General features: G+C 51.3%; 4 protein-coding genes across 4 annotated transcripts; 3 read left to right on the top strand and 1 right to left on the bottom strand.

Annotated features, from left to right (window-relative positions):
• Positions 1 to 3,125: 3,125 nt before the first annotated feature.
• BCR38DRAFT_424193 (haloacid dehalogenase) lies at positions 3,126 to 4,010 on the bottom strand. The gene is made up of 2 exons (XM_040859635.1): positions 3,898 to 4,010; positions 3,126 to 3,834 (listed from the first exon to the last, which is right to left on the bottom strand). Exons 1-2 carry the CDS (start codon positions 3,984 to 3,986, stop codon positions 3,171 to 3,173), a joined length of 753 nt encoding a protein of 250 aa, XP_040719024.1. The 5' UTR covers positions 3,987 to 4,010; the 3' UTR covers positions 3,126 to 3,170.
• A 566-nt stretch (positions 4,011 to 4,576) lies between these two features.
• On the top strand, positions 4,577 to 6,164 carry BCR38DRAFT_406638 (uncharacterized protein; the record flags this gene model as incomplete). The annotated part of the gene is made up of 3 exons (XM_040858074.1): positions 4,577 to 5,704; positions 5,758 to 5,985; positions 6,066 to 6,164. The coding sequence occupies 3 exons, from the start codon at positions 4,577 to 4,579 to the stop codon at positions 6,162 to 6,164; spliced, it is 1,455 nt and encodes a 484-aa protein (XP_040719023.1).
• A 6,689-nt stretch (positions 6,165 to 12,853) lies between these two features.
• Positions 12,854 to 17,074, top strand: BCR38DRAFT_455614 (uncharacterized protein; the record flags this gene model as incomplete). Its single annotated transcript, XM_040861820.1, has 2 exons — positions 12,854 to 15,968; positions 16,026 to 17,074. 2 exons carry the CDS (start codon positions 12,854 to 12,856, stop codon positions 17,072 to 17,074), a joined length of 4,164 nt encoding a protein of 1,387 aa, XP_040719022.1.
• Positions 17,075 to 17,750: 676 nt separating this feature from the next.
• Positions 17,751 to 19,108, top strand: BCR38DRAFT_424177 (uncharacterized protein). Its single transcript, XM_040859634.1, has one exon. The coding sequence runs from the start codon at positions 17,904 to 17,906 to the stop codon at positions 18,858 to 18,860; it is 957 nt and encodes a 318-aa protein (XP_040719021.1). The 5' UTR covers positions 17,751 to 17,903; the 3' UTR covers positions 18,861 to 19,108.
• Positions 19,109 to 19,550: the final 442 nt, after the last annotated feature.

The following is a 19,550-nucleotide window of genomic DNA, read 5'->3' as shown; positions in this document are numbered from 1 at the left end:
GCCATTCCTATGAAGCCACCCAGGACGGCTGGCTTCAGTTTTCCAAGGTTCCAAGTTACCCTACCGAGACCTGATACGGCTATTATACCTTACTACGGTATCAGGCCAAAGTTTTCACCCCTGACAAGTACCAGTGGACCACTGCCAAGGCAACGCTATACTAATTCTGGCCTAGCCTACTCATGTCAACGAAAAGGTACTTCCACCTCTGATTCCAACTTGCTGTTAATAACGCGTCCTCATTATCACGTTTCAGTAACCACAATAGGGACTAAACACCTTACGGAAGCCGATCGCTAACAAAGTCGAACCCTCTACTTCGACGGTAGTAAATCGAAAGCCGAAATTCATACTATTACAACGTTTTCTCTTAATCAGATCAAGACAGCTATTAAGGCCTCTTTAAGCTAGGTAGCTAAGAGATGTAGTAGACCTCGGACTTTGTCTCGTAAGTGTAACGAAACCTCTAATAGTCTAGCTGCGTAAACCACTAAAGAGTCTGTAAGGGTTTGTGCTAGTAAGTAAGTCCTGCTGCGGAGTCCTCAAGCAATAATATCGGGGTTTGACGTATGGAGTAGAGTGCTTTGGGTAACTGAAGTATTCAAGTAGGGTAATCGGGAATAGAGTCATTAAGGCAGTTTGCCTCACCAATGGGTTAGATTGATGCTTAGATTGATCACTGAAGTAGAGACTGTCTATCTATGAAATGCCTGGGAGTCCTGTCCCTTATATATCCATCTCTCCTTCACTGATCTCGTTGGATCACTCCTATTCTTCGTGATCCTACCGGGGTGGCTCACTGGCTCACTGCATGATCCAGTGACCCATCACGTGACCTTCTCTAGTCAGTCCGTCCTTCTTCCGTTCCTATCTTCTAGCCTTGTTTCCGGTCCTTTCCTGCAGGTATCCACCTAAGGCCTGCTAACGGGCCTATTCTGTGTTGGTTAGGAACGTGGTTCGTAACAGTAAGCAAGAAGAAGAGCTCGTTATATATGTAACTAGTTCTAAGCAAAGCCGTAGATCATTATTCCTCTAGTTATCAATTATCCTTTTCTAGTCCCTCTTCGGAGTTTACGTTATACGAACTATCTGTGAAGGTCAACCCTCGCAGACTCACTACAACCAGGTGACTTACAGCTGGAACACCTGCCATGGCAGTGTCAGATGGGAAGCCAATCATAACCCTTGTAGGAGCCCCGCCAAGCGTGGATGACTTAGTCGCGCTCCCTCAAACCTAAGTTGTCATCTTCTTTCCTTCGCTCCTTAGAGTAGAATCTTCGTCGATAGCACCTAATCGAGGTCTCTACCAATGCGATGCAACCCAGGTCGTGACACTATCCTCCGCCGGCTCGGATACAAGAGACATACTGCGCGCCGAAAGCCCCCTATCTCAGAAGTTAACCGACAAAAGCGCCTCGCCTAGGCCCTCGAATATGTTAGCTGGACGCTAGTGCAATAGGCTTAGGTGCTTTGGACCGACGAGATATGGATTACAGGAGGATACTATCGAAAACAGTACGTTACACGATAACTAGGAGAGGAATAGGACCCGACCTGTATTACCGAACGACACTAACGTAAACAAGGCTGGATATTCTAGGGCTGTTTCTCAGGCCTTAGGAAAGGACCGGGAATCTTCTAGGAAAAGGGTTAGAGTTCTATTACTGTCACGCCGTGCTAGGGGTTGCAATCCTTGCCACTACGCCACCGTACCAGATGTCTTCACCAAAAGAGACCAATACCAAAGTCCCTGACTTTGATATCTGCAACCACTTATCAATCTGTTCAGACCAGTGTAGGTCAATCACGTGACAACCGTCACAATTACTACCGAGACATATCGATCCTATATAATTCCTATTATCGATAGCTGGATATAACTCTATTAACGGGACCTCGGTACACACCTTATATTAATATAGGACGGCGCTCCCTCTTACTCGGTAATTAATATAGTTACAGATCTTACGGATAGGGGTATTAATATAGTCTTTCCTCTTTTGCGGCCTGCTGGAAGAATCGAGAGAGCGCCTACGGGCCACTATCGCACCATGGCCGCTGCATACACGTAGAGACCTGGCAACGGCGACGGGGAAACCAGTAGTCAGCGGGACTATCACAAGGTGGCTACTCAGAACTGGCCGGATAGCGCTTAGGCCCGGATAATATCGATCTTCTCAGGGGGACTTTGTTAGTAGGGTGAGAACTAACATAGTATTGTGGTGGACGTAACGCAGTCGCTAATAGAGCGAACCTACGTAGCAGCGTATGTATTTAGTCCAGCCATTAGGGCACGGTTTGACATACGGGAGCACTTGTAGAGGTACCGGGGGCTTCGAGCCTACGGCGTATTTAATAATAATAATATAGTCTAGTAGCTACCTTATTCCCTTAATCTAAACCCGATATGTAAGGTGACAGCAAGCCTAGACCATCACGCCACATAGACCAAAGATCTAGCAATTCTGTCACTTAGTGACAGGATTGAGGCTTAACCCTGCTTATAGCTCTGTATTCCCTTACACGACAGAGATATACTAGAACTAGATAAAGGACTATATTAAAGATAAATACGGTATCACTAAAAGGCTTAGCTATAATCGTCTTCGGATAAACTACCTAAGAGCTATTTACAGCAGCTTTTAAAATTAATACTAGAGGTGCGAAGCGGTGATCACGGCTAACAGATTACATACAAAGTACTAGTAAAATGTATTGAATGTAGATACTAAGAGTTAGCGCGTGCTAAGGTGGGGCACGATACAAACACACAATTGAAAACTTACCCATGACACTATAGTAGAACTATAGCTTGGAAGGCTCTGAATGGGAAGCGCACCCATATGGTGGCCAGGGAACTTGAATAGTCACCCCCACGTGCTTCAACGTGTTTCGAGAAACAAGTCTTACCTGTCCTCGAGCACTTCCAATATCATGCAGCGGTGATTCTGCGTCAAATTGGCGTAGCATGAAATGGCAGGCGACAACCGGGTTGACTAATACGCCAAGCCAAGCCACTCTTGGTGAGAATGGTGTAAAGAAAAAATACCTGTTCCGAAGGGCCTATGCCGGTACTTGAACTGCCCACGGGGACAAGAAGCATGAAACATGAACCCAGAAATACCAGAGAGTTCAGGGTTCCCCCCACAGAAGAAGAATTTCTTGGATTGCTACTTGGGTATGTCCAGTCGTCGAGCTAATTCCACAAACCCATCCTCCTTCTCAGTAACCCACAAGTCCACCCAACTCCTAGATTCGCTGTAAAGCTGTTCACCCTTAGGCCATGCCTCTTCTAACGGCCTCTCAACGTAGATAGTCTTCAGCCCACAATCCCTCGCAGCCTTCAAATCCTCCAAGTGCGCAGCAACCATAGCACACTCCTCGGGCTTCAAACCCAGAACGCCGGCTGCTCCAAGATATACCGCAGGCTTCGGCTTGTACGCCTTGAAATCGGCCGAGGAGATTAACCTCTGAAAACCGAGTTGTCCATGTTCATTTAAGTCCTGCAATAGAGACTGATTTCCATTCGACAGCGTTGACGTCACAAACCGGCGGCCCAGCATCTCTAATCCCTGCACCGAATCATGCCACGGCGTCAGGCGGTGCCACACGAGACTGAGCGACTTGACCTCGCCATCGGTGAATGTGCCAGCGAGGTTCCACTTGTGCAGGAGCCCTATAAGACTCTCGTGATGGTGCGTATCGATGTCTTTCCACTCTGAGACTTCTGGGTCGAAAGACCGGGTGAAGACGCCGTAGCTATTGCGCCATTCTTGAGCGAATCGGGACCAGTCATCTGCTGTTAGGCTTTGTAGACGGGACTTTACATTCTTGGTAAGGTCTGATGAGTTGAATTTCTCACTTGCTCGTCTTGTTAACTCGGTGTGGACGGTGGAGCGCCAGTCAACGACGGTGCCAAAGGTGTCGAAGAGTAGTACCTTTACATTGCGGAGGGCCGGGGGAATTTGGGGTGATTCGGCAGCCATTTCGACGGAATAATTTGAACGGCTACTTGTGAAGTCCAGTCAATAGTCATGTGACCCCCATCAAATGGTCTGAAATATAAGAGAGCATCTTGCTTGATACCATAGGAGGCCGAGGTGGTGTGCTTTCGTTAGCCTACCTTACTGCGGGGTTACCCGGAAGTCGAGGTACACTACAGTATGCGATTTGGCAAGTCGATAAGCTTCCGAGAAAGTTTCAACTGTGGTACTTCTAGCGGAACTTGATAACCCAGTGTCTCACATTTCCAAGTGCTGGCTTGGGTTTGGATCCACTCCGTGACACCGGAAACCTGCGAGATTCAGCGGGTTGTCCGGTTGAGACTCGGCCGGGAAGCAAACAGGGAAACGGCAATTGACCTTGCTGACATGGACATGACTCATCTTTGCATGAGCAGATAATCATCAGTTCTTGATGACGTGTGAAATCGAAAACATATTGTAGCTGCATTCTCCATAATCTTATTCCCGCGGCCCCAGGATATCCCCGTCTCATCTATTCAGTGGTTCTCCTTACGTCATACCCAATCGCGCCGCCGAAGCCACTCGCGAAGTGGTTGATACCTCAGCAACCAATGTCAACAAATTCTACAAACAGTACCAACACCGTAGGCTGCTTCGGCGCAAGACCGAGCCAAGCCCGCTATCCAGCCCGTCCCTTCGAATTCCTGAATCCCACCGTGGAATACGTGGAAGCTAGTCATGAGGAAGTTACGGCTACGAGAAGGCCCCATAACGCGCCTTTTACCCCGCCGCCGCCGCCGAGTCATGGACACAGAGACGGAGATGCCAAGACGGGAACGGGCAACAGTGGGGTAGCAGCCGCAACTACGCCGGCGGGTGTTTATCGAGTCTGGCGGTCCCGGGACAACCGCAAGGGCCGGCATGCGGTTGCCATTTCATCTGAGAGGGTAGAAAAGAAACATGGGTTGTTGAGGCACCCTAAGGCGACTGATTCGTGGGGGCAGACCTGGCGGGGGGTAGGAAAGATGTTGGTCAGGTATCCCGTCTGGGATGTGTCGTATGATGTGGCCTTGCTCTTTACGCTAGGTGAGTGGTGCTTTTTCACTCCACTACTTTCAATTTGTGCTGTCTCGGCTTTGTTACGATCATATGGTGAAACACTCACTCTATGGATGGATGGATGGATGGCTGATACCGGGAGCGAATACAAAGGGTCCGTTATCTGGGTGTTCAACGGCTTCTTCGTCTGGTTGCCTGCCCAACTTCCCTCCTCTGAGTTCACAGGCGAGGTTGACGCTGGTGGTGGTGTGACGGCCTTCGTGGGCGCTACGATTTTCGAGGTTGGCTCTGTGTTGCTTATGCTAGAGGCTGTCAACGAGAACCGCACCGAGTGTTTTGGATGGGCGCTGGAGGAGGCTTTTGAGAGGGAGAGTGCGGGTTGGAGTCTTTTGCTAAGGCCAAACCATGAGGGATGCATGCATCACCATCGAGAGAAGAGGGCGCTGTTTGTAAGGAAGGAGAATGTCACCAACTCGGCCGCGAAGAGGTCGTGGCAGTGGTGGCAGTGGTGGCCGTCGTGGCACGACTTGACGCACTACCTGCGCGAGATCGGATTCCTGGCTTGTCTGTCGCAGTTGATAGGCGCGACCATATTCTGGGTTGCCGGCTTGACAGGATTGCTGCCTCTCTACGATGGACTGTCTACGCCGGTTGCTAATGGTGTCTTCTGGCTCCCGCAGGTAAGCTAAATATTCGTACCCTCTAGTTCGATCACAACTCTGATTCTGTGTAGGTCGTTGGAGGCACGGGATTCATCATCTCCAGCTGGTTGTTCATGGTTGAAACCCAGCCGAACTGGTATAAACCAGCACTCAAGGTCTTAGGATGGCACGTTGGGTTTTGGAATCTGGTTGGGGCGATAGGCTTCACTCTATGCGGTGCCCTTGGTTTCGCCAGCGAGAATGAGACAGCTTCTTACGTATCTGCTCTCGCGACTTTCATTGGATCGTGGGCTTTCTTAGTGAGTCTGCATTTATTTTCCACTGTTACTGTTCCTCTAGAGTTTGAGGTCTGTCTATGAAGCTGACTTTGTATTTCCAGACTGGAAGTGTCGTTCAGTGGTACGAAAGTCTAAACAAGTATCCCGTCTCCTTGGAGAAAAGTATCAGGAAGCTGAGCGATTCAGATTCAGATGGCTAGAGCTCATGTGCCATGCGTTGGCAACAGAGGTTGGAAAAAGCCCTTGGTACTGCTTCTGATATCTGGAGGGTGAGTAATGAGACAAGGGTTGCCAACACTGTCTCATTTCTCATGCGTATACTGGGGCAAGTGTGTAAAATCTGAGTCATGACATTGTGAACTATGTCCAGGGTCTCTTGATATGGGCCTGTGTTATAGAGAAATTTGCGCTATATCATCTTTGAATGAACGAGCAGACGTGTCTGTGCACGCAGGGGCTTTGGAGACGTACGCTAACTCAGATGTCAACGAATCACCATTTAGGAGATCTTGGAGAAATGGAAAGGGGTCACTAAGTTGTGTATGGTGCAAGCTCTCTTCATCATTAACCACAGTGGGTGAGTTCATAATTGGTTTCCCATTTTGACTCTCATTGCCGTTTGAGCTCCAGGAGAGACTAAAACATGATGAATGGGGCTTTTGTTAACCTGAAGTCTTACCGTGTGAGATCTTAAGTATACATTTTCGTCTCTGAAGCGAGTTAAATCAAGCAAGCCGTTGGTAAGCATATTTGGCGTCCCCTGATTATCCCAGCAGGCGCATCTCATCAGCAACGAAACCGCCACAATCAGTGCACTATCAACAGATCAGAATGAAGTCAAGAACATCGCTGGATCAGCATCAAGCCTTTGAGTAGCAAACTAGGCTTCATTTATTGTTACGAATATCCGTGGAGCAGAGGTTTCGCCTACTTTCACCTCTTGGCCACCAAGAAGGCCACGGAACACCTCTAGGTTTCACGTTCCAACCATGCAAGAGAAAAGACATTGGCAAAGCCACGATACTAAGACTCCGCCACCGTCATTATAGGCGCTCAGATGATTTTTTAAAATTAAATGCCCTATTAGTAAAGCTGTGCATACGGGCCCTTGATCCGGTTCATGATTCAGGGGTTTGCAGTGGGAACTTCGAGCAAACCTACCTTTTTCCTGAGTCCTTGAGTCACCAAATTTCGTACAACTACAATGTCTGATACTACCGTACATACGCAAGATATGTCTCGAATTATTACCATGCACTGTTTGTTGGATTCACCGGAAAGTCCCGACGAGTTGACAAACATAGTTAGGTATGCATACAAGTGGTTCGCTCGTTCGGGGCTTACCATGCGAGTGCGAGCAGGAGGCTGGCCTGATTCGTTAATTCGCAACTATTCATCTTGATACAGCAAATTCTCCGCATGGATAGGAAGAGTTCCACGCAACCACACTTGTGGATGGATTGCTTCCACGCAGGTGAATGGCGGAAGATCGGAAGATCCTAGAGACAGGGGCCTAGGAGGAGTTGTTAGGACAAACATCCCCCAAATGAACAAGGGAATTGTCGGAGAACCAGCAGAACGCAAGGCAAGAGAGATGAGGTAGAGGCTGAATCGCTTCGATAGTGATGTCCCGGAGACTAGGGACTGTCCCCAGCGTCTTATCCAGGTTCTACGTACGCTGTCTGGTTGCAAGTCGTGTTGTGAACCGCCGTCCAAGCCCGAACCAAGACACCAAGCGAAGATGACTTGCACACGAAAGGGGTCACGTTTTTCTGTTGCTCTTCTTTGTTGCTCACGGTATTGGGATCCTGCAAGTACTGGGTTACCCAAGAACTATTGTGCCTTGTCATTCGCTGTTTGAAGTTGCCTCACCGCAATGAAGCAGTTGGCCGACTTCCCGAGTTCTTGGTGCCGAAGTGCAAAATGGAAGTGATAATACTTAAGCAAACGCCTCCACGACCTACAAAGGTCAGTTGACGTTGAAGTAAGGAGGGTTGGAATATACTTGAAACACCCAATCTGGTGGACTCAACTTCACTCTGGACGGCTCGTAGGCTATACAGATCGTAATTTGCGGTAATTAGTCTCTTGGTCTCTTATCCGTATGAGCTAATGTCCCGCCGCTGGAGTGCATCGCGTGTTCACTATATCTGGCAGCAATGACGGCATTCCCGGCGGGATCCCCGGTGGGATGCTAGAGTTGCAGTCTTTGACGGCCATGCAACCTATAAATGTTCGCATGTTCTACAACTGTAAACGCAATTAGGCCGCCATGCATTATGGGGACGAAATCAACGTCACCTTTGATGCAACCTCATGATGCTATCCTCCAGCCAGTGCCAAAGGTTATTAGGTACAGCTCGCCATAACCAGGCTAAGGTGTTTTGGTGGAGAGAATGAAGACCATGATCAAGAAAGTCCTTGACCGATCTCTGTCATATTGTTTCTTAATCAAGACTAAGCCCAACAATTTCTTGGGTGGAAGCAGGAGTGGCCTCACATCTGGTATGGCGGGACATCTCGATGGACATGAACTTGACGATCCCATTGGCAATGAAAAAGTCATGCCCACCTACAAAGTGGTTGCTTGGCAGACTAGGGAGCGGCCCGGATGCCACCAACTGTGGCTTTCCGGGGCTCTATGTTCCTGAGCAAACATGGGCAATGAACTTCCTGTGTAATCTCGCTCCAGACCGCGCCTGCGTGCTTAGGTTGCATCCGCGACTCCGTACAACGGCGAGTCGTTTCTGCCCTGGTTGATTTTCACTGCGGTAGTATGTGATCCGACTGCAGTCGACCCTTGCTAGGAAATGGGAATCACAGTTGCTGCTTTCAACCGACTGGGATGAATAGAAAATGGCCTGTTTTCCTATGCGGCCGAGTACGAAAAAAATCCTGGTGTCTGTAACTGTGGCGACGATGTGCGTCTCGCTTGCCGGCTGTCGGTAGCTGAAGATAGGTAGGACAAGCATTCAACTTGCAAAAGGCACATATTGGCCCAGGATTTGGCCGGTTGCAACGTCCAACGCCAATCGCTGGACGAACCTCGGAAAAACTTGCTGAGATCCAGGCAGTTGGTCGAGTGAATGCAAAACATACTGGTCGATGTGGCGCCCAGGTCCGTCGTTCCTGCAAAGACGACGGCACGGCACATTGGATCATTGAGGATATTCTCCGATATTCTCCTCGTTAGTTAGGAGCGGCCGCCAGTAACCACTCGCCAGAATACGGGGAGAAATTGATAACGGAGGGATGTAACCGCTGTGTCGTCTGGAGCGGGTAGTCAATCCTTCTTTTCAGCCGCGCACGTCGTTCTCGTGCGACGCGTCAACCCAACCCTAGTTCCTTGATACGAATTTAATACGAGCAGGGACGAGCCCAGTAGGTAAAGGCAAGCAAGGTAGTTAGTTCCCCAAGTCGTCGAGACAACTGTCAAGTTTGTTGAAGTTTCTAAGAATACCTCCAAGCTCTGTCGCTCTCTGCTCTATCGGGCGGCTCTCCAACATTGGGCCTGGGTCTCGAGTCTCATGCGTATGATCATCGAAGCTTTGATTTTTCCTGTCGGAACCCGGACATGGAAAAACGGGCTGCCTGGGTTCCGATTGAAATTCGGCACTGACTAGGATGCTGCAGTCGGTACAAGTTGCATCACGACGTGATGTGATGGCTCAGGTAATTTCCGTGGATCTGGGAGAGTCAAGGTTCGATAGGAGACCCTCCTGACGCCCATCAACGGGGCAGACAACCAGGGTTGTTTTCGAGGCCCCAGTTCTGCCAGTAGTGGATAATTGGTGGAAGTCGAGAGTACCTGAAGGTACCTTGGAAAGCTGAAAATACACTACTGGTCCGCCGGTGCGATGATGTAGTAAGTGGTATGACTTTGACTGCCCAGATGAGAAACGTCAAAGAACTACCAACTGCAACTGACTTTGATTGTGTCTTGAATCAGTGATGCCTAATTGCAGGGTTCTAAGAGTGCATTACAGCAACGAGTGCAGGGTACGACGTGACGTTGCGTATCGCTGAGCCTCCAAGAAGGCGTCGGACCATGAGGTGGTAACGTTCAAAGAGCTGTCTGGCAGATTCACCCACCTGAAAGTGGAGATATTGCAATAGTATCTGTCAACGGGTCGGGAGATGAGATGCAGTAGACTTCATGTCGCAAGAATGCATTGATGTGACTTATCAAGCTGACATACAGTACTGGCAAGAACCAAATACGACGCAAAACCACCACTACACTAGTGTACTGCCAAGTAATGACAGACCACCAGAAGATAGTTTAATGCCACAAACCATCGCCTGGGCATTTTTCAGTATCCCGGAGCGAGCAGGCAAGATGCTTGTCCCCCACACACACGTTCTGCAGCCATATATGCACGATGGGAACTGAAGCCGCGTCTGCCAATTTGAATCTGCAATTGAGTTCAAGCACTTAGGAAGCAGATTGCGTCGCCCTCTATATCACAGCTAACTAACCGCCGTCCACATCACGACGGCACCATTTGCAAACCCGAGGAAAGGGAGGATCATTTTGTTGTTCGACAACCAAGCAACTTAACCAATTACCTCGTAGGAGCTGAGAGTAATCTGCAAGTCGAGCAGACACCCAGGCCTCCAGGCGCCCCAGGCCGCCCTGGGCTCTTCTCCAGATCTGGGACTTGAGAAAGCTGCAGAAAAGAGCGAATGACGATGCGATCAGCAATGGAAGAGATTAGCACGTTAGGAACCTGCCAGCAATTTCTATTTGACGGCTCCCCAAAGAGGGCTAGCCGTTGAAGCCTCGCACCAGTATTCCCGCTTTGCATTCAACTGCCAATCAATTGCACCAATCTAGTCAACACCCTGATGGAGCTACCGTAGCGCTTTGGACTTGTATGATGCATCTCCAAGCCCACACCCACCACGTTAATAATATTGCCAGTCGCTTGACTCGCCCGCATTACACATTAGCTTGGGCCTGTCACGCGTGTTCACATAATGAATTGCGACTGGCTATGAGGGATTCCCCAAGATCTTGTCTTCTCCTGACACGCAGTTGGCTGTAAATGGGAGGAAGCTCCACAAGGTTAGATCGTCGTCTCAAGACCGAACATCCCTGGCTCCGACACCCAGCGATTCCAGCGAAATCAAACATTTGAGTGTGGCACAGCAAGGCCTGTCCCCCTTTTGGAGGCGTTTATTCCCAATCGTCTTTTAGTGCCAGCAGATTTGCCACCGTTTCACCCTGACAATATTGTACAAGAGAAGATCCGGAAGAGACATCACAGCGTTGTTGCCAGTTCCCCTTCAATGTTAGTCCAGTTTGTTCTGGTCCTGCATCTGGATTGGACATGCCGAAGCACACAACTGCTTCGGCGGTGCCACCGAGTCGCGGATTCACGAGGTAAGTACAGTTGTACCATCCCACGCGTTCGTGGAGACCAACAAGGCTGGCAAGCTGCTCGTCCGGATGCGCACCCCAGTCGAACAAGTCCTCACTCTGGATTCTATACCTGGTAATGTGTATCTCTCCATGCAGCCGGATCCTGGGCCGTGTCCACCGTTAAGTCAAAGTGGGTATCGTTATTACATCTAGCGCATCGTTCTGGACGCCTTTTCTGCTTTGACCACAGCTTGAGTTCCGGGTCAATTTCTTATTTTCTCGGCCAACGCTTTGCGACAACTGACAGACGCGCTGTCAACTTGCAGTTTGTCTGCGCGCTCTTATCGTTTCTTTTTCCTTGTTGCCGTGCGCGTCCCATCCTCGCATCTCTGGGGAACCCCTTCGCGGATCTCATGGTGAGCAATCATTATCGAGCGGCGACCCGAAACTGAGGGGCGCGCATATTCACATTTCATCTGACATCTCGACCAGCCGTTCGAGCTTCTCACAGACCAGATACCTCGAGACTGCATCCTCATCATTCGTAAGTCTGTCCAGCTTCTCCCTGCGCTGCTTGTAGATCTGCCGTCCCAGTCTCTCTCCCTCCCGTCGTGAATCTTCCACAAGCATGTTGCAAACCTAATACCGTATTACTGACGGGTCATTAATATAGACGGACACTTCCCCCTCCCCGAACCTCCACGTTCCATCCTGCAACGCCTTCCTTGATTCTTGTACATATTATATATACCATTATACACCACCTCGTACGTGTTGAGTGTCATCCAATTGAATCGGGGGCTCGAGCACGCCCAACCGTCGCCCAAAATAAGCCGAACTACTGAGCATGAACACGAATCATTGAAAGACCATTGCTCCCCGCAACTGCAATCGAAACGCCAATTAATACCCCTTGTGCTTTGGAAAGAGTCTCGGACCTGGTACTGCTGGAAAGCAACCAGGTTTACCCCTAATATTCGGCGGCCTAAGGTGAGCATACCATCTTATTTACGAAGGAGGCCCCGCGATTCTCGAACAAATGGCGAACAGAAGCGGAGATTTTTGCATTTCTGTGGTTACGTGCTGCAACTTCCTCCTTGCAATCCTATAATCACCGGCTTATACCAGATGTCACGTCAGACTAGTATACCCTTCAACTTGGCCTGTCTTGTTAGTCGCCTTCATCAGGTGTGTGGCGTTTCAATCAAGCGCGGCCCCTGTATGCCGTTCACATCCGCTTTTCTGTTACGTTTCCTGCTGCGGCGATGCTAATGTTTGGGTTAGTTGTATTATATGCAAGGGCTGATTGTGTTATCACTCCACTGTAAACAGGGGTGGACACCGTACTAATATTGCTTGGATCGCTTTCTGAAGGACCCAAGGGGGCTGAAGTGGGAACTGCAAAACGTGGACTGGCGAACACTTATATGTGATCGCACTTCCTCTATGCGCAGAATCCCTTGGGTGCAGCGTTGTCAGGCGTTATCTGGACGGAACCTGGGTACTCTGCGGTGAACAGACACCATGTCTGTGTGGGAAACGGAAGATGAGCTCAGCGGTGCGGCCGTCCAGTCGTTACCAACCCTATCAGACACTCCCTACCGAACGCCGTCACGGAGCTCGAGGCGATCGCACCGCTCGGTGACGCCTCCGGCAATATCTTCGTCTTCCCCTCCACCCATGCCTTCGGAGAAGGTCGAGCGAAATGCCAAGCGGGCTTCGAAAGACATCACGAGTAATGAGAACATCAGTATTTTCGACCCACGTCGATTTACGCCGACGCTACATGCGAACCTCGTTTCTGAAATCTTGACTTTGCGTCGAGATCAAGAGGAGAAGCTTAAGTTCATTGAGAGTCTTGAGTCTTCACTTCACAGTACAAGAGAGGAGCACGAGTCTCTGCAAACGACCGCTCTGAACACAGCGAAGGAAAGCAGATCTCTTAAGCGTCAATTGGCGCTACTCGAAGGGGGAACCTCGTCTGCTCTCGGTGAATTGGCCAAAGAACGTGACGAAGCTGTCGAGGCTTTTACGGAGACTAAAAAACGTCTTGAAACGGCACAAAAGAAAATTCGGACTCAAGAAGAAGACTCGCAAAGAGTCCATGACCTATGGGCCAAAGAAAAGGACGACTGGGAAGAAGAAAAGCGCAAATACGAGAGGAAATTGCATGTCGCAGACACACGATTGAAAACAATCCTGGACGAGGTGGCCAGCGCCCAGGCTGCGCAGCTCAATGGCCCCCACAGTGGTGTTGAAAGTGAGGCGGAGGATGGTGCGAGGGAAAACGACGGTACCAGCGTCAGGTCGATGAGTATGACCAACAGCATCCGGTTCTCCATGATGGCGGGGAAAGTCAATGGCCACAGTCTTGCGGACGAGCTCAACTTTGACGACACAGATTATGAGACGGATCCGGATGGCCGCCAGAGTGCCATGGATGGTCGTCAAAGTGTCATGGATGGCCGCCAGAGTGTCATGTCGAATGCTCGACACATGCGCAACCAGAGTAGGGACAGTATTATACTCAAGTCCCCGCCCAAGACCCATCGCCGCAACCGGAGCAGCGAAAGTCAAATGCGACCTGGAAGTGTGGCCCGCGGGAGACTGTTTATGAACCTTAGCGTGCTCGATAGACTGGAAAATGGAATCCGTGAGGACGATGAAACCCCACCTGCTCCGAAGCCTGAGTACAAGGACACGGGCATCCAGTTCTCGCCTCCTCCTTCACCCAAGTTGGCACCGACGAAGCCGTGTACACTGGAGCCTGCCATCAGTGTGGAAAAGCCAGTGGAAACCGACATCCCGGCCAAGCGCGAATGGGAAATCGAAGCAAACCAAAGACGGAAGCGAGTGCATATCAACAGGCCAGCGCCTATTGAGCCGCCGAGCATGTCTAAGTTGATGGTGTCGGCTTCATCCCAGACTTCGGCAGAACCCCTGAGCCCGCCACGAACACCAAAAACGCCGATTGATGTTCATCCAGCTCCACTGCCAGCACCAGCGCCAGCACCAGTCGTCGAGGCGAAGCCTGTCCCTCAAATGATGTCCTCGGCCACGCAAACAGATGCTCCTCCACCGCCACCTCTTAACCCGGCTCCCGCCCCCGTCACACAATTCATGCAACCGCCGCTAGCGATGATCCCCAGCATTAGCATCCATCCGCCTACCAGCCGACCAGCAACGCCACGAGAACACAGGCTGCCCCAGTATGTCAAGGACTTTGGTTGCCAGGTGTCGATACTGGGGCCTGTTTCGGTCAAATCAAGCGGAATGCAGACGGACGAAATCCGCATCGATAAGCGACTTGACCGCCTTCCAGCCCACTTGCATCCTTCGGCTATCACATCTCGCCCAAATTCTCCCAAGCCGCCGGGAACGGTTGAAGACAAGAACTTCACGCCCCTGCCGGGCAACGTACCTCCTCGAAACCCTCGTCGGTTAGCTAGCAAGCGTAGTTTCACCAGCGACTTTGGCTCATCGCCTCCGGTATCTCCTGGATTGGATGACCATCGCCCAACTCGCGACGCTTATCCCGGTAACAATGACGATGGGCCCCTGTCGAGCCATAAGGCACCCATGAGACGCCCCCATCGTATCAGCAGCCTTTTTGCCGGATTCGAAGCTCAGAGCTCCGACGGAGACGAGTTTGCCGACGCCGACATGAGTGACTTGGAGTTCCGTACAGCCTTGTCCGCACCGAAACCAAAAGGCTCATTTGGCCGCCACGGCAAGCGAGTTGCGTCGGGCGCAAGCTCTACTCTCGAACAAGTGCCACTGTCCAGACAGTCGAGAAGCTTGACGAAGTCGACGGATGTGTTCAGCCTGCCTGAAGGTCGCGAGACGCTCGTTCGCAAGCCATCAGTGAGGCCAGCTGACAAGCCAGCCTCGTTGAACACGGCTTCCCGGGCAAGTGCCATGCGGAAATCGGCCCTGATTCAGAGTGGTATCGTGTCTCATCAGGGGCGTGCCAGGAGCCCAAGCTTCACCGACGTAAAGAATCCGCCGTTCCCGATTCCCACCAGAGCAAGCTCACGTCAGCCCCCCATGAGCGCCAGTGCCCCCAGCGACGGCCAACGGAGTCCAATCAGAATGGACGGAAGCTGGCACCGCCGAGGTCACAAAGCCGGCCCGTCGAGGTCCAACAGCATCCGCAAAACCCGCTCTGCCGTGGCTTTGCCCCGAAACAACAGACACAGGCGACAGGGCAGTCGCTCGTCGCCGCCACCACCGATGTCACCTTCGGAAGAGGCGCCCGAGAGTCCGGGTCTGCCTCCCCTGCCGAGCAACGACATCACCACGCCCAGGCGCGACTATGCGGCACCCCGCTATCGCGGACACCGGCCTCAACCGTCAACCACAACGGCTGTCACCGAAACGACGAATGTGGGCTCTGTGGGCAGCTCTCAGCAGGCTTCGGGTGTTGTGGACGCCATCGCTCAGACTATGGTGGGAGAGTGGATGTTTAAGTATGTGCGAAGGCGGAGGTCATTTGGCATGGCCGACACCAAGGGCGAGGAGAACAGCAATGACCGCCACAAGCGGTGGGTGTGGCTCGCACCATATGAGCGTGCCATTTTGTGGAGCGGCAAGCAGCCATCTTCTGGGAGTGCCTTGATGGGCAAGTCTGGCCGAAAACGTAAGTTCACCCCAAAGCGCCATGCATGCACTATTTTCTAACCATGTACATGTGCAGTGACAATCCAGTCGGTTTTGGATGTCAAGGACGACAATCCTGCTCCCAAGGGTGCCAACCAGATATTCAACCGGTCCATCTTGATCTTGACGCCTCAGCGAGCACTCAAGTTTACCACAGTCAATGCGGAACGACATTACTTATGGCTGACGTCGCTTTCCTTCCTGGCGCACTCGGCCCAGTCCGTACCCGAAAATATTGTCGCAGCCCCTCCTCCACAGGCCAAGTTGCGGCCGGTATTCGACACACCGCCGCCGCCGCCGCCGACCAAGTCGAGGAAGATGGGCATTCGTGACTCTATCATGCTCAAGAAGAGCAAGAGTCCAGTGCAGCCCCGAGCAGAACCAATGCCCAACTCGCAACAATTCGAATTCGAAGACGCACTTGTTTTCAAGCCAGAGGCTTTTGCTCCTATGCCAACTCACCAGCGCGAACTCTCGAAGGACGTCGCTGAACCGCCGTTCATTCCCCGATATCATGAAAGATCCACGGAACGGGTTCATGAACGGGCCAATCAGGTGGTGCTGCATGGTCGCAAGAGGAGCAATACGGGCGGCCACATTCCTCCACCTTTGTCATTCCGAGGCTTTTCGGGACCGGTGGGTCATGGTACCTCTTATCACGCTGCAACAAACAGTGCTACTGGCAACAGTATTGGCACAGCTGGCTCGTCTGATATATACACCCAAGGGTCTAGCAACGGTAACACCGCGTCGGGTTGGGCTATAAGCTCAGCAGCATCCCAACGCACGTCGGAGGCTTCCTCGCGCCCGGGACAAAACTTCTTCGAAGCTATAGGCACGGTGCGAATGGAGGCCTTCATCAGCCCGCTCGCTTTCCCACGCTTTGACGAATACCCCGACGAGCACGAGGAGATGCGCTACAGAGTTCGCAGACGAAGCAAGGAGCAGCGTCGCCGCAGAAGTCGCAGTCGACAGCGCGACAGCCACAATTCCCGTACCACACGCGGAACCGACGATTGGTATGGGGGAAACCGGACAGCACCGGAGGAGGATTACTTTCGAGACGACCCCTTCAAGGGGTTCTAAACAATTTCCTAGTTTCTCCGGACTACTTTCTATATATCCTCCGAGGTACCCACTATATGCTCAACCCCGGGGAGAGGGAGAGGGAGAGGGAGAGGGCGTTTCATTATTTGCCGTCATTTGTCAGACGGCGGAGTTTCGGGGATACCCAAGGGCCAAAAACGAATCATGTACAACAGTCTGGGAACTTGTCAGTTGTCCTCAGTGTTTGGCTGTTATGCCACGATATTTGTACGATCAATCGTTTCGCCATGAACAGGCTATGTTTTCTTGAATTTTGGATGCGGTAGAACGGACGAGGAAATAGGAACAGGGCAGTCGGTGGACTTCTCGATCCTAGAAGTTCGCAAAGGGCTTGGTCTCAAGACCATGGTGGTGGGATAGGTAGGTAATGATACTGAAATGGGTCGAAAGTTCCACACGGGGAACACGGGGAAACTGTACAAATAATCTGTAAAGTAAATATTTAATAGTCGATGAAGCAAAGTAGGCTCTGGAATAATTGTGAATAGAGAGAGGGTATTGCTCAAAATGGTTCGATAGTGCATCGTAAATAAAGTCCATATTCCAAATCAGTCAGTCCCTTACCTTGAGGTAGCTTACCTACGAATGCGCTCCTGTCAGTGAGGTGATCTGACGAAGCTAAGATCCCTGTGTCAATCGGCATGGCACCCCACCACGAGTAAATATCAAGAACTTTACCTACGTCAGGGTCTTGGAATCACACTCACTGAACGAGCACTTTCTTTTGCGACTATCGTCGAATTCCTGACTGGCCGATCTCATAGCCGAAACTATTTCACACGAACTTTCTGTAAACCTCAAGTCCACCATGGGGACATTAGAAGCTGTACAAACGCGGCACCGCAAGGAACAGCGGGACCTCCAATCTCGAATCACGAACAAGAAGAAGAACGCCAGCAAGAAAACACGGAAGGGCGTCAACGACGAGTGCGCCGAGCTCGAGCGCCAGTTGAAAGACCGTCAGGCACAGGAGCTTGCAAGCCTCAATGGAGAACCCAATGGCGCGCAAGATGGAGCAGACGACGAGCCCGAGCCCCAAGACGAGACGAACGGAGCCGACCTCGAAATGGCCCTCAACGCAGTGGCAGTCCAATTCAACAGCACGACCCTCGACGGCGACGTCGCATCATCGCATTTACAACCACCGCCCAACCAACAAAAGCAGCAGAATAACAACGACGGCAAGAAGCGCAACCGCCAAAAAGAACGTCTGGCCCGACGCGCGGCAGAACAAGAGGCAGCCGCCCAGAAAGCGCAAGAGGAGGCAGCCAACATGACGGACCACCGAGGCATAGAGAAGACATCTCTTCTATCGCAATTCAAAGCCAACGGCCTGACGGAGAAGGAGATACAGCCCGACGGGCACTGTCTGTTCTCCGCGGTGGCGGATCAACTTGTGCAGCTTTCCATCCCGATCAGTTCTTCCCATGGAGAAGACGAGACGAAGCTACCACCGTACAAAGCAGTGCGGAGGAAGGCGACGGAGTACATGAAAGCGCACCCGGATGATTTCGCGCCGTTTCTCGAGGAGGATTTTGAGGGTTATGTGGCGAAGATGAGGGATACGGCTGAGTGGGGAGGGCAGTTGGAGTTGGCGGCGTTAAGCAAGGCGTATGGGGTCGACATTAAGGTCGTGCAGGATGGGAGGACGGAGACAATTGAGTCGGGCGGGCAGGGAGAGAAGGAGGGGAGGAGGATATGGTTGGCGTATTACCGGCATGGGTATGGGTTGGGGGAGCATTACAATTCGCTGAGGAAGGCATGAGGAGGTTGGGTGTGAAGTTTAGGCGGTGATGGGAGCAGGCTGCAAGGACAGATATGGCAGGTCTGCGGGACCTTGGACGGAATCGACCATAGGAGAACACCGTTTGCGAAACTGCCTGCTCCTCATGACAGTTGGCAATGTCTGCACCGTCTGTCAACGCTAGATGGTGATGAAGACTGCTGGGTCTGGCGTGAAATCGGAGAGGATATGCCCGGACGAGCTAAGAGAGCCTTCCCCTCCCCCCCCCCCCCCCCCCCCCCCCCCATGACTTATCATAATTTGATGGTTGTATACAGAAGATATACCTTTCCTTCGCGAAGACAACAGCATATTTCCCACCAACCACCCACCTGGTCTATCATGATTCTCAGATCAACGGGTATATGTATCTTCCACATTTATTTGACATGATCTACGCGTAATCTACAAAGAGTAGTCGTTACGTAAGCCGGGGGGCTACGTGGGAATAGTCGACATTTGCAGGTCAAGTTATAATGGATGAGATTTAGTCAGATTGAACTTTGGGCCTGACATGTGGGGTCAGTGGTGAATCAGTTGTTGACTGCCAAGGCGTCTTGAGATACTCAACACGTTGGTCCAACGTTGGCTACCCCGAACTCTTCATCCCACCTCGATGGATACTCGGGCCTTTGTCGTACCTTAGCCAAGTCACCCTATAGTATAGTTTGA

This window comes from Pseudomassariella vexata (assembly GCF_002105095.1).
Source record: "Pseudomassariella vexata strain CBS 129021 chromosome Unknown BCR38scaffold_3, whole genome shotgun sequence".
In the NCBI taxonomy this organism is placed as follows: domain Eukaryota; kingdom Fungi; phylum Ascomycota; class Sordariomycetes; order Amphisphaeriales; family Pseudomassariaceae; genus Pseudomassariella; species Pseudomassariella vexata.
This window is presented reverse-complemented; position numbering and strand designations above follow the sequence as displayed.

Excerpts from the sequence above, each read along its gene's own strand:
- BCR38DRAFT_424193 (XM_040859635.1), bottom strand. The coding sequence starts at position 3,986 with ATGGCTGCCGAATCACCCCAAATTCCCCCGGCCCTCCGCAATGTAAAG. Across the intron at positions 3,835-3,897 it reads GGCACCGTCGTTGACTGGCG|CAAGAATGTAAAGTCCCGTC; the intron begins CTCCACCGTCCA and ends ATCAGACCTTAC.
- BCR38DRAFT_424177 (XM_040859634.1), top strand. The coding sequence starts at position 17,904 with ATGGGGACATTAGAAGCTGTACAAACGCGGCACCGCAAGGAACAGCGG.